Source organism: Mus caroli, unplaced genomic scaffold, assembly GCF_978045245.1.
Source record: "Mus caroli unplaced genomic scaffold, Mus_caroli_1 scaffold_6, whole genome shotgun sequence".
NCBI lineage: Eukaryota > Metazoa > Chordata > Mammalia > Rodentia > Muridae > Mus > Mus caroli.
Window position 1 is genome coordinate 71,290,516 of NW_028227261.1, and position 16,268 is coordinate 71,306,783.

Below are 16,268 nucleotides of genomic sequence, written 5' to 3' on the forward strand. Positions count from 1 at the left end.
GTGTTATGTTATTTTCAGTTCCAAGCTCTCACTGAGAGTTTCAAGGAAGTCCAGATAGTATACCTATACTTCAGTACTATCACCACACATTCCAGAACTGTAATAGTATTCTTTCAGATTTCAAGCAGTATATTAGTGATGATAAGGTTAACGCATTGAAAATTTCTCATTGAAAAATTTAAACAAATATAAAAGACTAGTGAGAACTTGCATAAAATATTTATAAAAATGGAGTGTTTGAAGAGAAGCCAACACTTAAGCTTATTTGCATGAATTCCTTTCCCATTTTAGTTTGCTGAAAACATCACAGTTCATAACACTGAACTAAATAACTAAGGATAAGATAGGGATCCAAGCCTGGCGCTTTTACTAATGAAGAGTCACTAGGAAGCATAAGCTCCCCTGTATCTGGGTCCCGACACAAAAGGAAGTGCTGTGCCGAGAGAATTTGTTTGTCTGAAGGAAAATACTTGCTGACAGAAAAAGGATATTTTAGTTGCCACTTTTATTGTAAGGACTTGGGAGATTAGCCAGTGCCAGCCACACAGAAGTTAGAGATGTGGTCTTCTAAGTACAAGAGGAGTACAGATGCGCTGTTTCAAGAGACAGCCGACACATTGATGAGGGAGAGTATGCTTACTATACCTAAACCTTTTCACTTCAGATTTTTATCACATGATAAGTGACAAAATTCCAATTGAAAAGATATTATAAAGTGAGATCTTTTTATTCTTGATTGTAATTTGACTTTCTAATTAATAAACAGATCTTTTGATCCCAGATTAAATTTTTAAAAAAAAAATGTCTTTTTTTTTTTTTTTTTGGTCAAAGAAAAGTATTCATCCTATTGAGATGATGGCTTACATTAGCATAGTGCCGTGAGAGTAACTGCTACCAAAATCACAAGAAACAGTGTCGCCATTGAGTCTTCCTGACTCTCGGCAGAGTGGGCCTTGAAACATAATTAGATTTCTCTTTCCGACTTTAACCATCTTCCATCAATGATGCCAGCCAGCGGCTGTGTCCACTTGTGCAGAGGCTCTCTGGTCTTGTCTCTGATCCACCTTCAGTTTACCTTTCTGGGTCTTCTCTTTAACCGTTATGCAAATTTCAGAGAGCCTGTCTTCCCATCCTCTTCCTTCAGTCAACTTCAATGGATTAAAGCCACGGTGGAGGACTTTCTTACCTTTCTCTTTAGCCAACAGGCCTTTCCAAGAAACTCTCCTTTGTCTTTAGACCTCCTGTCTCCAAACTATTTCTTACTACTCTGAAGAGGCCTAGCTTCATCCATCCTTGACCTCAGTGTCTTCCTTGTATAAATAAAGCACCAGAGAGGACACTCCTTGTGGGAACTATCCCTAGGACAGCAGTAATAAAACTTCACAAGGTCTCCTCCTTTCCTCAGTGTACCAGTGCCTCATCCTCTGGCTGAAATACCTTACAGGAGTTGGAATCACAAGGGGTTGCCTTGGCGTCTTCTTCCGCATGAGAGTAAAATGGAGACAGAAAGATGTTAGGTAATATGGTTTGGGTTTGACAGTGAGAGAAAGACATGCATGTAAGGTTTGTCAGACTGACAGTAGACCAGTGTTATCAGAGGTGGCCTTCTGTGTATACTTGTCAATAATGGTATATTTAATCAATCAAAAGTCCACATTAATGACAAAGAACAAGCTAATATGTACAGCTCATTCACCTAATCACTAACTAGCTGGGAAAGTGACCTTTTTTTTTCTGAGTGACTGAATGTAAATCATTTTCTCTCTGAGGGGCCTGGTGCTTGAAGAGGATTACCACATTTCTTCCTTATTTATCCCCTGTTTTGTTTTTTGTTTTTTTTTGTTTGTTTGTTTGTTTGTTTTGTGGCTGAGTTGTGGTTCTGTCAGGGAACAGCAGGCTGGGTGGTAGAACTATAGATATGCCCCATGAAGAAGTTCTGACCAAGTGGCCTGGAGCTGTAGTGTTCATAAAAGCATGATAGTCACACTTGGCAGAAGTTAGTTTACCTGGACTGTCATCTCATCCTCTGACTTAATCTTTGATCCTTAAGATGACTGGCCACTCACCCGTTTATAAGAAAAACCCATATATTTGCTTCTTATTTGGAGTGAGGGGTGGCAAACCAACAGCTAAATCAAATTCTATTTATTTTCCTCAGTTTGCTCTTCATTTTGCTTTGGTGATTAATTTTAAAACCCCGTCAGTTGAAATGAATGGTCTGTATAGAAAGACATTGTCATCCTTGTGACCTTTGTCTGTTCCTTTGTTAGCATCTCACAGTAAGTTTGTCATACATTTTACCAGAAAGGTAAATGCCTCCTCTTGGTCTTTAAGGTGTGTGGGGGTTGGTTCAGCCAGATGAATAAATTTTAAAACAAAATAATATCTGCCTAGGGTGATTTATAAATAAATATGAGGCAACCATTGATTCCAAGTGTGAACCTTCTTTTTGATTGCTAGTTAAATCAGTCTGAATTTAAACATGTAAACTTCTTGATTTGTATGGAGGTAAGACATCTGTATTTGGTTTGTTAAAACCTGCTGATGTCTCCAGAACTAAATTTGTTCATGTATAGGCCTCTGGGTAGCCATAGCTAAACGCAGAGATGTATAGGTTCTGCTCACCTTATTACCTGACTTCCAGCCCTGTACAGGTGTGCAGGAATAAATTAGCATCAGCCCCTCCGACGAGCCACTGCATATATTAACAACAGAGGTGAAGATGTGAGAGCATGCTACCTGCCTCCTGTTATCACCTTCTCAGCAGCGCAGCATCCATTTTTCCATCATTCTCTACGTTTGGAAACTTATAGAGAACTTTTATAGAGAGAGCTTTTCAATGAAGACCAGGCGACACCTCCAAGACATGAGCCACTTAGCACCAATTCAAGGGAACTATTAGTATATGTGCCCTAATGTAATTAGCTGTCAAATAGTGTGTTAATCCTCAGTGGAGAGCCTCTTCATAGATAACTACTTCACTGCCTACATTGTGCCCAATCACATCTCGTGTCCCTGTTTTCAGAATTCTTTATAAAGTGGAGTTGTGTAGGTCCTCTGGCCTTAAGAGATGTTTCCCCACCGGCTCCTCTGTTAGGTTTCACAATAGAGCCAGAAGATCAATAGGCCTTTTGTACTGGTCTCCATTACTTTCCATCAAAAGCAAGCAAACAAAGTAAATCCCCCTCCTGAGTAATTGCTGGTTGTGCCCTCCTCAAGCAAAACTTTGGTAGTGAGATAAACTCCGGTGTCATTCTTGTCCCTGGGGTTCTTTTTATACACTGGGAGAAGAGCAATGAGCAAAACGGTCTCCTTGTATCATGGGGAGAGACTCTGTCAAGCCTAAAGTGAGCCTTGGATCTTCCTAATGACCTCCTGCTGGCCTGGCTGGATGCAAGACAAGCTCATTTAAACCTCTGCTGACCTTTAACTCCTCCAGAAGAACTGCTGCCTTCACTGCCGCCATCTTCAGAGCTGTGTGCCACAGAGGCAGCACAGGGCCCAGCAAACCATTTCCCTTGCACGTGCAAAGAGGTATTTTATCAATGCTGTGGAGTGAAAAGTCCTAGTAACTCTCCTATGACTGTGCAGCTCTTACGACAGAAAGAACGCTTCCAAACAGCCTTAATGCTTGCCCTTCCCTAGAAAGGACCAGGCCAGTGGTTTTTTATCAGCATTGTCTGGAAAATTCTGGCAAAATACCAAAGAAGGCATATCTTTAGTACCCAGGCAGTATGCTTCATGACATACTGACATGGCAGCCAAGGGGTTGTTCCTGCTTCCTGTTTCTGGGCCTCCAAAACTAGTGGACTATTTTTTTTTCCTGTTACTCTTTCTTTTGTGAGATGTCATTTGGCATACTTGTTTTTGCAAAATCCTTATTGTAAGAAGGTGGTGTGAGGCTACACATACACATTAATATTTTCTCAGGTAACCCTGGTAGGATCTCTTCCTTCTAGTCACCTGTGTAACCCTGGCAGCGTCCCTGCCCCTTAAGTAAAAAGCTTCTACCCATTAATCATTAAGCTTTACTTAAGTAAAGCTTCTACCTTTAAGTATCGTTTGCTCCTTGTTTCCTAAGACTACTCAGAAATGATATGATGTTTTCCCCGTAAGACTCTCAGGACCTTCAAAGTGACGAATATGGCAGTCTGTGAAAGAAGTTTGCACTTGCCAAGAAATTATAGTGTTAAGAATTTAAAAGGAGATCTAGTGACCTTGATTCTCTAGTGCCAAGACTTGAGAAGCCAAGTTGCCAAGTCAGTGGAAGAGAGAACACACCTCAGGAAAGGACAGTTTTTCTTCAGTCATTTCACATAAGGCTACACTTTAGAAAAATACCTACATTTTATGTCCTAATGCAAACTGCTTGAATTAAAACGAGAGTTGTAAATTCCTGGTAAAAAGCTGTCAGGCTGACGTGTGAGTGATCTTAACTCTAGTATTTTATGGAGTTTATTACTTCTTTTATTAACTAAGGGGGAAAATGTTACCCATTCCAGTTTAATTCTTTTTCTTGCTTGCTCTAATTTTTACTTTACCCTGGGAGAGGGCGAGAGACAGAGGTAGACAGACCAAGTGATTTTACCTGAAGGCATGTGGGTGATGTTCAGTCTCACCTGTGCACAGATACATCCGTACCATACCCGGCTACTGCGAGTCATACTTACAGTCTCATGCAGGAACACCATGTGTGTGTGTTTATATATAGAAACACACTTAAACAGAAACACCCAGATACATCTTAGAAAATGATAGATGAAGTTACTCCCATCACAGTGGCTTCACAAGAAGCTTTTCTAAGTAAAACTGCAGAGATGGAGCTAAGAACAGGCCCTGGGAAGGAAGCCTCTGAAGGCTGATGGTTGGATGAGCGAGCTGCTGTAACTCTGTCACTCAGGGGCACTGCTGGGTCACTCTGCTCACTAGTAATTGTGTTTTACAGACTTCTAAAGCAATTGGCTCAGTCAGTCCCAATTCAATAAAAGGAGAGAGAGAGAGAGAGAGAGAGCGCACTTTTGTTCTATTTTTTACTTGAAATTATTTCATTCAGCAGTCTGTCTTTTTTATTACCAGGACTTGACATTAGCACTCCAAGCTATATTAGCATCCATTTCAGCAGTTCAGTAATGGTATTAAAAAAACACTTAACTTCAACGGTGAATGGCTGTATGACAGAACCATAAAAAATCCACATTAAAAAAAAAAACTTATGTATTTGTCCCAGCAAATTATTTTTCACTTGTTTAACCACTTCAAAACTATGTTCTCACGACGAGTGCTCCAGAGGACCACCTTCTTTCTCAGAGCAGTGGACTGCGCAGCTCTGTGGGCTTGGGGGCTAGTGGGGGGGGGGGGGGGGAAGGGAGCCCCTTGGTGAGAGGGGGGTAGGGCTGTTGTTTACCTGTAGCTAGATTACCTTCCATTCATCAGCAGAGATGGAATTGGCAACCTCAGAGCACCCAAGGTGAAATTCTTGGATCTTGGAGCCTGACTGGGATTTGATTTTGAACCGAACACTCTCCAAACTTGGGAGCAGAGCCTAAGTACTCTGGCACTGTGGTGTGCTCATAACTGACTACATTAGGTTCTAAATTTTGATTAAACCTTCAGTAATTAATCAATGCTAGACATGAAGCAGTTGGCAAGGTCCAGAGCTGCAAAATGTTTAAGACATAAAACATTACGAAGTAATTAGAATATGCTCCTTCAAGAGAAGGGTTGCCTTCACTAAAGAGGTAAATGATAGCATCCTGTTTATTGTGGATGTAGGCAGCCAGAGCAATATGATAAACTGCTGGAGATACACATATCAGTAATCATCCACATTATTAGTACCATTAATCATAATTCCAAAAATATGACAGCAGCAGCCAACTTTTTGACCAATTTTGCTTCTGCCTGTTGGCCATTATAACTTCACTAATAGACCGCAGAGCTCCTTTGCGTGGCAGTTTGCATTGAGAATGGAAGGTTAATTATATTTGAGCTGCTGATTTCTTCTCTCCTTGGAAAAGGCTTAGCACTCTGACAATCCCAGGAGCTCGAGGTTGTTAAACCAGTAAAAGTACTTTATTGAAATTTTCTTTGTTGGTGAGGAATGAGATGTTTCAAATGAGATATAAGCGCCAGGCTGGGACAGCACTAATGTTTCTTGCTCCAAAGTGATCCTTGGACAGCAAGAACTCGGTGGTTCTTTGGACCACTTTACCTTGTTGTTTCTAGTCCGCCCCTCGGTAACAAAGAAGTTCAGCAGAATACAGTAGAAGCCCAGGAAGCTCTACCAGATTAGTGGTAGTGTAAACCATAGATGTCAGAATACCATGTTACACTAATAGTTACATTAAAAGCATATACACTAGTAGAATAGTGATATTAGGAGCAAGAAGCAACTCTGTTAAAATACTGTGTGTATGACCCCAAGGAAAAAATTCACAAGCATCGTTTGGATGCTTCTGCAAGTTAAAATGTTTAGCAGCAGGTATGCTACCAGTGGGCTAATTCAAATATCCCATGTCTCATCGGGCAGGCTGGACAGCACATGAACAAATATGAAGGTGAGATTATGCTCGCCTGTGTTTTCAAATTCATGACTTTGATTTTCTACACACAGTTCTACATAAGGCCAAGGCTAAGTGATATGGATAGCCCTACAGGATACAGTCTCTCTGCGTGGGGGAGCTTAGAAAACCCTGATGCCACCTCTTAAGATCACAAACTGTTTGAATGATACAAAACATTTCCTCTCAGAAATTATTTTCTTTTAAAATGATCTCGGAAAGAAATCAATACCCCATATTTTACAGAGGAAAAAGAAAGAAAGAAAACTTAAAATGGAAGACAGATTTGAATGTGAAAAAAGCAGTTTACTCCTGTTATTGGGGGAAAATCTTCTAAATTATTTAAATTAGACAATAGAATATGGAGCAGAAGATGTGAAGGTTGTTACTTTTTTCCACTCTCCATAGATATAAAACTTACAATTACAGCTCCGATTATCTTCCCAGGAGGCTTTTCTCTCTCTTATCTGACAATAACTCTAACTAAGCACCGGATGAGCTGCCTGATAAAGAAAATTCCCAAACTGTGAAAGCATAGCCTGTTCACAGTGTAACACTCCCCTTACATTGTAGCGCAACAGGTACGACAGAATAAACAGCACCCTTCAAAAGCCTTCTTGTGTGAGATACAACTGGGCCTTAACACGGTTAGGGAGCAGGCTGTCGTTGGATATCAATTCTATACTTAACCTGAGCATGCAACATACACACTCTCTGTCTACCCATCTGCCCTCCCACATGCCATCAGTGTGTTAACATTTTTATGCATTCCATAGCCATGACAAATTGTTTTCTAACTGTAGTGCCAAATTTAGTATGCACAAGACATGTTTGCCTCTGCCAACAAACCAATAATTCTCAACAACATCTTCAGAGTTACAGCATTTATAAAGTTGCAAAGTGGAGTAAACAAACCATCTGTTTGGCTTTTCCATATATGTCATGCTTTCTTATTAGCATATTACGATTCATTTAGTAAACAAATTTGGTGATTTCGTTCATGTCAAAGTTAGATCGGAAGCCTGAAGATGATTAACATTCCTGGGACAAGCACATTAATACGTTGCTTCCTCTGCAAAGTTAAATGGCTTCTCAAGAGAATCGCCCCTTGTTGACAAGATGAGACTGTCAATTTTGTTTGCCTGCCACGTTAGGGGCCATAAGGGGATGGCAGGCTCTGAGAGAGGGGAGTCGTGTAGGCAGCATAATTCACTGTGAATTGAGAAAAGAAGTCTAATTCTGATAAATGGTCGACCCCAATACATCCTACCTGTTATTACAACAGACGTGCCGTATCTGTGCAGTAAATTAGTTAATCCCCTAAAGGGTTTGGTGGGAGCTTATCTTCAAGTGAATGATTTGAATGTAGAGGGAACTGCCTGCGTGACCAGTATGGGTGATTTGTTTTATATTGAAAGGGGTTGAAATAACTGAATTTCATAGTTTGTTAATTTGCAAGAATTTTCTTAGTTCTTATTTCTTGCATTAAGAATGCATTTCTTTTGGGGGGTTTGAGAATTACCCACTAGAATTTTACATTGGATTTATTCCTCTGCTAGGGGAGGGTATTCAGACTGTCTGGAGAGAGTGTTTAGTGAAAATTCTGGAACAACTACAGTTTTGTTTTGAATTGTTTTTAGGAAGGGGGTAGTGCTAAAATATCATTTAACTCATTTAGGTGTAAGCCTGTGATTAATTAATACATAGTAATACCGTTTGCCATGAACTCAATAGTCAGTATTGTAGCAGCTCAGCTGAGATGCAAGTGAGAAGTAGGGCCTGTAATCATATATTTCTGAGGATTTGAAGAGGGGGTATACATTTCTGTATGGGAATATTTTCCTAGCCAATACTGAATTCACATCAGGCACATATACTTTCCTAGATTTGATAAAAATCCCTTTTACTGCTTTCTCCCCTTTCCTCATGCACATAGACAGCTGACACTTCATGTCCAGCAGTTCTGTACACATGGATTCAACCAACCACAGACAAAGAATGTTAAATGCACCCAACAGCATCCAACACAGAGAAACATTCTTTATTGTCACTATTTCCTCCTCCTCCTCCTCCTTCTTCTTCTTCTTCTTTTTCTTCTTCGGACTATGATCATTTTAGACAGTATTGAGAATATTTGGCATACATTTGTGGTAGATGACAAAGTGGAGCAAGAAAGTGAATGCAAAATGTAATCAATAGTAAAGCCTTAATTCCATTTTAACCAAAGAATTGTGTAATATTAATTCACTAAACTCAGAATGGCAAAAAAAATAATTAAAAAGTAAGTATTGGACATTTTATATAACATATTAGCTTGATTCATGAATTTGTGAAATCAGTTTCTGACCAGCTGTCTTAATTACTTTCTATTGCTGTGATAAAATACATTAAGGGTCAAAGACCTTTAATGAAACATGGTTTTATTTACTTCAGAGTTCAAGGAATAGTCAACCATGGTAGGAAAGTCGGTATAGCAAAAACCTGAAGCAGCTGCTTGCATCACATCCAGTCAGGAAGCAGAGACAGTAGATGCCTATGTTCAGCTTATTGTCTCGTTTTTTATGCAGTGCAGCCTAGGGAATGGTACCACCCAGTGCAGGTGAATCTTCCCACTTCAATTAACCTAATTAAGGTAATCCCCACACACATGCTCAGAGGCCCATCTCTCAGGTGAGCCTGGATCTCTCTAGATTTCAGGTTGACAAGTGAGAGTAACCATCACATGAAATGAACAACTAGCAATAAAACCAAATAAAAGTAGTGTTCTTCCCCTGCAGTTCAAAACCAAACTCAAACTCTGTTTTTTGTTTACATGTTCGCTTGTCAGACATTACATTAGTTCACCTTGAGCGTTTGAGCGAGAGGGGGAAATGAGAGCATAGCCTAGAGTGCTTGCTTTCCGTGGCCTTGCATAGCGCTTGCTTTCCCTGGCTTTGGGCATTTGCCGCATCTTCTGTGCTCTGTGATTGTACCACAGTATGACTCTTTAGTCCAGTGACAGGACTTTCAGTCTCCATTCAAATAAGACAGAAGCTTAGGTATTAATACCCCGCCCCGGATCTAAAACCTTATTACATTTTGACTTTTCTGTGTGTAAGTTTTGGCAGATTTTGATGTTGAAGGTAGGAACTCAGAGAACATTTGTAACTCTGTGCGTAGCCCAGGGTAGCTGAGTATTTTGAGCCTACGTACTGTGGTGGGCCTTGAACTTTACTAGAGTGTCCACTTTTGCTCTGTCGCTATTGTCATTACACAAACCCAGGAGAAAGGCTCTGTCTCATGGCTCTCTTCTGCACTGGGTTGGGGAAACCTCGTGCCAGACTTGTATGTCTTACTGATTGGATGCGACCTTTTTTTCAAGGCTTCCACTTGTTCTCCCATGGGCTGACTTACAACTGTATTTTTGAAAGTATGGGCTAAATCTTAGGCCAGTGTATGAAGTGTTCCCTTTGTGCCCATGATTTTTTTAAATCTCATTCCTTTTTTTTTTTTTTTTGGTATGTGCAGATAATCTTCTTCATAGCTGTATCTATCACCTGCTTATTCAAGACAGGCAGAAACAGCTTCTTATATTCTTCATGCTCTTAGTCTAAACTTTGACAAATTTTAAGTCTTCTCTTAAGGTAAATGTTTGGAACACTGGATTCCTTCCTTTTCAAAACCAAGCATTATCCTTGGATAATGGATCCTTGTGCTGGGCTCTTCCTGTTTGCAGCAAGCTGTGGCCTCCCTCCTGTCTTTGGGCTTCTTTTCTCTCAGCATCTGATTGTCAGTAGTGAGTTCTTTCTGTCTTCCTTATTTTTACCTCTTCAGTTTTGCTGATCCAATTAAACTTGTAATATTCTTCAAATGGCCATTAACCCCGGGTCTTTGAATCTCACGAGGACAGTATTTTTTATGACAGTCAGTGGTTTGAACTGACCGATTAGAGGGTCTGACAATAGGTCTTTGTTAAAGCCAAGTGCTGCCTTCGGTCCATTTTGTAGAGTGAGAACTCTAACCTGAGGAACAGGACCAGTAGTGTCTTCTAAGGAACCTTGGTCAGCCCACTTTCCTGCTCTTCTTCCAACCCCAGCAATAGCACGGCAAAGACTCCCCAAGTCCAAGGCATGGGGCTGAACCAGCAGGCTTCCCCCAGCCCATTCTCCTCACTCCATCCATGTGTTTTGCATATGGCATTTGGGAAGATTATTAAACAAAAATGAAATAGATTAAGAAATGAACATAAAAGAATCAATTCTCTTGAACTGTGGTTGCATAATGGAAATCGACTGCTGTGAATGAACCCATGCACTGAAGTTATGAACAGCAGAGTTAATGCACTGCCATGAGTTCATCTTTATTATTACATTACACCTGAATCAATTGATAAAGTAGCTTTTTTTTTGTAAGCGAGAGATGGCACTTAATTGAATAAAAGTCAATGTAATTATATTAGCAGAGGCCAACAGTACTGCTGACAGCGGAAAAGGGACACTGTTGCACCGAGTGCCAGAGCTGGTCTCCACATTTCTGCACATCGTTTGGTTGACAGATATTGAGGGCTGGTACATCATCTAATTAGATTACAGTCCTCTTCTGCTGCATGTGAGAAATGAAGAGAAAAATCTCTTCCCTGTAACATATCAGTGGAGATGTGTAAATTCACAAGTCATCTTATGGCAGAGGTGTCCCTCTGGGTGATCAGCGTACCCTCTTGTCAATGTTAATTTATTCTTTCCTATTCAGTCTGTCTTGATGCAACTTTTGTGTGTCTGGCTGCTGTTTTCTCAGCAGCGAACTTAGGAAGCAGTGACTGCGGATGTGTGAGCAACAGCACAGAGGTCTAGACTGCAGTCAGATGTGTGCTTATGAAGCTAAGAAAGGATGGGTGTTAAAAGTAATGAGTGACGATAGGGTTTCATGAGCTGCTTACAGTTGGCAGATTGTTTTATCAATAGAGGAGTGATACACATTTTAACTATCTACACGTTCCTTCTTGTTAAGCCCTGGTGGTATGTGTCTCCCCTGCATGGCATCCTAAGAACTTCATTGTAGGCACTTTCTGCACTCTGCTTAACAGTGTACACTTGAGTCACCTGACACCAGGGACAAGTGGCAGGGAGGTGTTAGGGGAAGAGAGGGTGAATGTCAGAACAGGACTGTGGTGACAACATCTGTTTATCTACATTCATACATTTGCACACTGCATGAATCTGTTTGGAACTCATTTATGGATGATGCTGATGCTGTAAATTCGGTTTTAGCTCATTTGATTTATGGTTTTTGGAATATTCAGGTGATCTGAAAATCAAGACAACATACGGATGATCACTTATGACAGAAAATAATTTTGAGATCAGACAATTTAAATCCCTATTTTATTGTTTAAGTTTTTTAAAACCGGATGCCTAGAATGTGAATTTGTTTTCTCTCTCTCTTTCTCCCTCTTTCTCTCTCTCTTTCTCTCTCTCTCTGTCTCTCATTCTTGCTTTCTTTTGTGATCGATTTAGCAAAAGATTAGAAAGCTGATCTTATTGTCACAAGGTAAGCTCAGCCTTCCCAAGTGCAGTGTGGAGAGGGCTGCCCCCCTCTGCCCCCTCCACCCAGAGTGATGATTGTGTCCTGTGGAAAGGTGGGACGCCTCTCCCTCCTTTCTGGTCCGTCCCGGAGGCACATACCTCTCACACATCTCTAGGAAATGTTAGCTATACTTCGTGCCAATTGAAGTAGCTTTTCATTATAAGTAGGAGGTCTCATGAAGTTAATGCTGGCCGTTTAGGTCATTTCTACTATCACAATTAACTTCTCTAAGATGCCCAGCTTCCGACGCTGGCAAGTTTTATTTCCTGTTTCTATATCACTTTATTTTTTGGAGGGTAGCTTTCAATTTAGGGACTTGGCAAATATCTGAGCATTTGCAGGTGGAGAGAGGTATATGCCCAAGGGCGCTTTAAAAGTCAATGGGGGATGTAAATACAAAGGCAATGTTTTCAGATAAACAGTGACATGGGCTTTTCAAGTGAGGTCCCTATAGATGCTCTGGGAATGAATCTCACCCTTTTAAACACAAGCAAAGCTTTCAGTGAGGTTTTGCTTGTCAAAGCAGGGGTTCTATTTGTCAAATAAAGGGAATATATGTCATTGTGTTTGATTTTTTTTTTTAATTTACTGTGCATTAATTTTATCCTTTTGGATTTTTTATGGGGGAGGTAGGGGTCTTATATTTTAGAAAATATCAGCTTATGCTTTAAAGAATTAAACCTTGAAATAGCATTATTTTATTAAGACAGTTCAATACTATAAAATGTAGTAACTTTTGAAAAAATAAATGTATTTTACTATTAGATTTGACTGGAATTCAAGAAAGGATCTCTTAATTATTTGAAGTTACTAATTTGCTAAACCTTTTTTTTAACTATAAACATGAAATACAGGAGAGTGAGGAGGAAATTATTTTTAAAGTTAAACCTAAATTATGTACACCATTTACTTTTTGAAAATGCTCATCTTTTTTACACAGTATTTGCTGCACCAGGAACAGTTTATTTGCTGTTCTTTTCCGATTTTAAGTACATTTAGACTATTCCATTTAGACGAGGAGAGAATTTCCATTCTTCTACCCTGTTTCATGTTTATTCTCCTGCTCTTATTTAATGTATAAGCTGTCAGCTGCGAGGTCCTCTGTGGCTGACGCACAAACAGGAACAGCCATTGAGAAAAGAGTGCCAGGGTTTGCATTCATCCTGTGCTCTCTCGAAGAACTTATTCATAAAAATTACTACGTTAATGGAAAGTCCCCCTTTCGCACCTCCCACCTGCACTCACTCCCAGATCCTGAGGATGGAGGGGAATGCCTGCTTTTCTGATGGTGTAATTAGGAATGAATGTGCTTATTTGGTGCTTAATGAAAGTTGAATCAATTTTAAAATGCCCTCCTTTTTCTCACCCCTCCCCACTCCCTGTGCACCTCCCCCCTTCCCTCTTGTTTTCCTAGACACAGTGCCAACATAAACCTGCATCGTAAACTGTTGACCAAAGAACTGGATGACATGAGCCTGGACTCATCGCAGCCCTCCCTTAGCAAGGACCTCCGGGATGAATTTTTGATGAAGATCTATGGTGCCCAGCACCCTCTGGGGCTCGATGGCAGGGAAGATGCCTCCTCTCCCGCAGGGACGGAAGACTCCCACCTGAATGGGTACGGGAGAGGCATGGCAGAGGACTACATGGTCCTTGACCTGAGTACCACCTCCAGCCTCCAGTCCAGCAGCAGTGTCCATTCCTCCAGAGAGTCCGATGCAGGCAGCGACGAGGGGATTCTTCTCGACGACATCGATGGTGCGAGCGACAGTGGGGACTCCACTCACAAGGCCGAGGCCCCCACCCTCCCCGGCAGCCTCGGGGCTGAAGTTTCAGGATCTCTTATGTTCAGCAGTTTGTCTGGGAGCAATGGTGGGATCATGTGCAACATTTGCCACAAAATGTACAGCAACAAGGGGACCCTGCGGGTCCACTACAAAACTGTGCATTTGCGAGAGATGCATAAGTGCAAAGTCCCCGGCTGTAACATGATGTTCTCCTCTGTACGAAGCCGAAACAGGCACAGTCAGAACCCCAATCTCCACAAAAACATTCCCTTCACTTCAATAGATTAGTCCCAGAACGGACACTCCAAATGCCAGCTCTCACCAGATGGCCTACATGTTTGAACTGCCATAGCCAGTGTGTGCTTCCGCAGTGGGGCACATATGTGTGTGTACATATGTATGCCTCTGTGTCTACACTTGTGCACACACATACTTTCTTTTCTTTAGATAAAAATGATAAATACTAGGTGCTTTTGAAATTTTTTTCTTTTTCCTTTATAGTTTTGGGAGAGGGTGGATCTTTTACTTGGGGTAAAAACAAGAGTGCCCTTTTCAGCACACACATACACACACACAAACACAACACAACACACAAAGTGTGCAACTAACCCCAATTTTGATAGAATAATTCTTGGTCTTCTCCAAAGAGACATTTTGTTGTACCTATGACTGTTGCCTGCAAAAACAATAAATAAATAAATAAAAGGGGAAAAAAAGAGAAAAGAAACAAAAAGGAACTTCTTATAGTTGTCTTTTGTGAACTTTAAGGTTTTGAGAGAATCTTTAATTAAAGCATGGCAGATTCACCTGTAAATATTTAGCCTTGAGAGGCCAATGATGTAAAGCAATTGTATTGATGGTTGTTTAACTCTCCTTTAATTTTGGCAGTTACATCCAGCTGTTAGATATGCAGGAAATAAATAGTTTGCTGGCTAGTTCTATTCATTTTTGTTAGCATTAATGCACATTTTCTTTAAAAAAAAACAACAAAAAAAAACAAAAAACAAAACATGGTCTTGTTTTTACTAACCTGTTAGATGTAGTGATAAAGCTGTGCTGGCATGCTTCACAGCACAGGTCTGATTTCTTAAAAATGTCCTGTACCAGTACGTAAATCCCATCATGCACTTTGTTCATACGCTAAAGGGGATGTGTAATACCCATGCTTCCTTTTACCCGTAAACTACCGCCATACTTCAAGGAGTATCTTTCTTTTAAAAAAACAACCCACTGTATGAAAATGGTCTGGTCAGTAAAGGGCACAAATGCCAAACAAAAAAAGTATTAGTGTTAACACCAAACTGCCAACTTTGCACAAGTTTTCAGAAAAGAAAATACAATTAGTCACTCAACATAACCACATGCCAATTCTTTGGCCACCAGAAAACCGCTTAAACACACACACACACACACACACACACACACACACACACACACACACACGGTGATTCTTTTGAGTGCCGAATGTTATTAGAACCAACATTGCATCCTTCCTCTGTACACGTTAAGTCCCAGAAAACAAAATACCGCAGGGTGAAAAAGCCAAGGTGTTTCTTTGGTAGAGGCAGGATAATATTTCGGGACACAGTAGCCCAGATTGCTCACTAAAGGAACAAAGCTGCCTACAGTAAAAAAAAGTGAACTCACTTCCAAGGCCCCAACCCTTATCCTTTGAAAAGAAAGAAAGCCCGAGCTGATTGGTCTCTTGTTTGTCACAGTAGCGCTGCCAGTCAGGCCTGCTTAATAGAGGAAGTCAAAGTTCCCAGCAGTTCTTCATGGAAGCTCTGAATGCCCCTGCTAACCTTGAGCTGAGCAGCCCCCTTCTCCAGGCGGCAGAAGACAGGGTCTCCCTGTGTAGTGTTTTGTGTTTTTCCCCATGCAAATTTGTCAGAGAGAAATGAAAGCAAGCCTGAAACCTAGCAGTGGAGAGTGAGGACAAGGGTGGGTGGGGGACACTGCTCTGAACCTTCTTGTTTTGTTTTGTTTCTGATGTTTACACATGTTGCCTGAGCTGGTTAACCACATCAGCAGCCTCGGCTACCACAGCATACTGACTAAGTGAGGATATTTACTCAACCTCATAGGTAGCCAGAACTGCTGGGGTGTGCTTGTGGACTGCGTTTGTTTTATTGTCTTTTCTTATTTCTTTGGTTGGGGGTGGGGTGGGGGAGTGGGGAGTAAACACTAATATTGTGTCAACCTACATAATAGAAAGAGAATGTATTTCTTTTCTTCATTTCATGGCCTCAAACATTTCTCCCGTCCGTGTAAAACTTAGAAACACCCTTTGTTTCAATTTTTCATATCATTTCCATTTTTCATGTTTTGTAAAAATTTTTTCTGTGTTCACATCAGCATT

At 40.7% G+C, this 16,268-nt stretch overlaps 1 protein-coding gene across 4 annotated transcripts in view; it reads left to right on the forward strand.

Annotated features, from left to right (window-relative positions):
• Positions 1-15,805, forward strand: part of Bnc2 (basonuclin zinc finger protein 2) — a 397,760-nt gene extending 381,955 nt beyond the window's left edge. For 3 of the 4 annotated variants that reach the window (XM_029476260.2, XM_085839199.1, XM_029476261.2), the window contains one exon: positions 13,537-15,805. In XM_029476260.2, the coding sequence (XP_029332120.1) occupies positions 13,537-14,197 (661 nt within the window). In that variant the 3' untranslated portion in view covers positions 14,198-15,805. Of the gene's footprint in view, positions 1-12,052; positions 12,087-13,536 lie in introns of all 4 variants that reach the window. The other variant, XM_029476263.2, reaches the window with a different exon arrangement.
• The last annotated feature ends 463 nt before the right edge of the window (positions 15,806-16,268 follow it).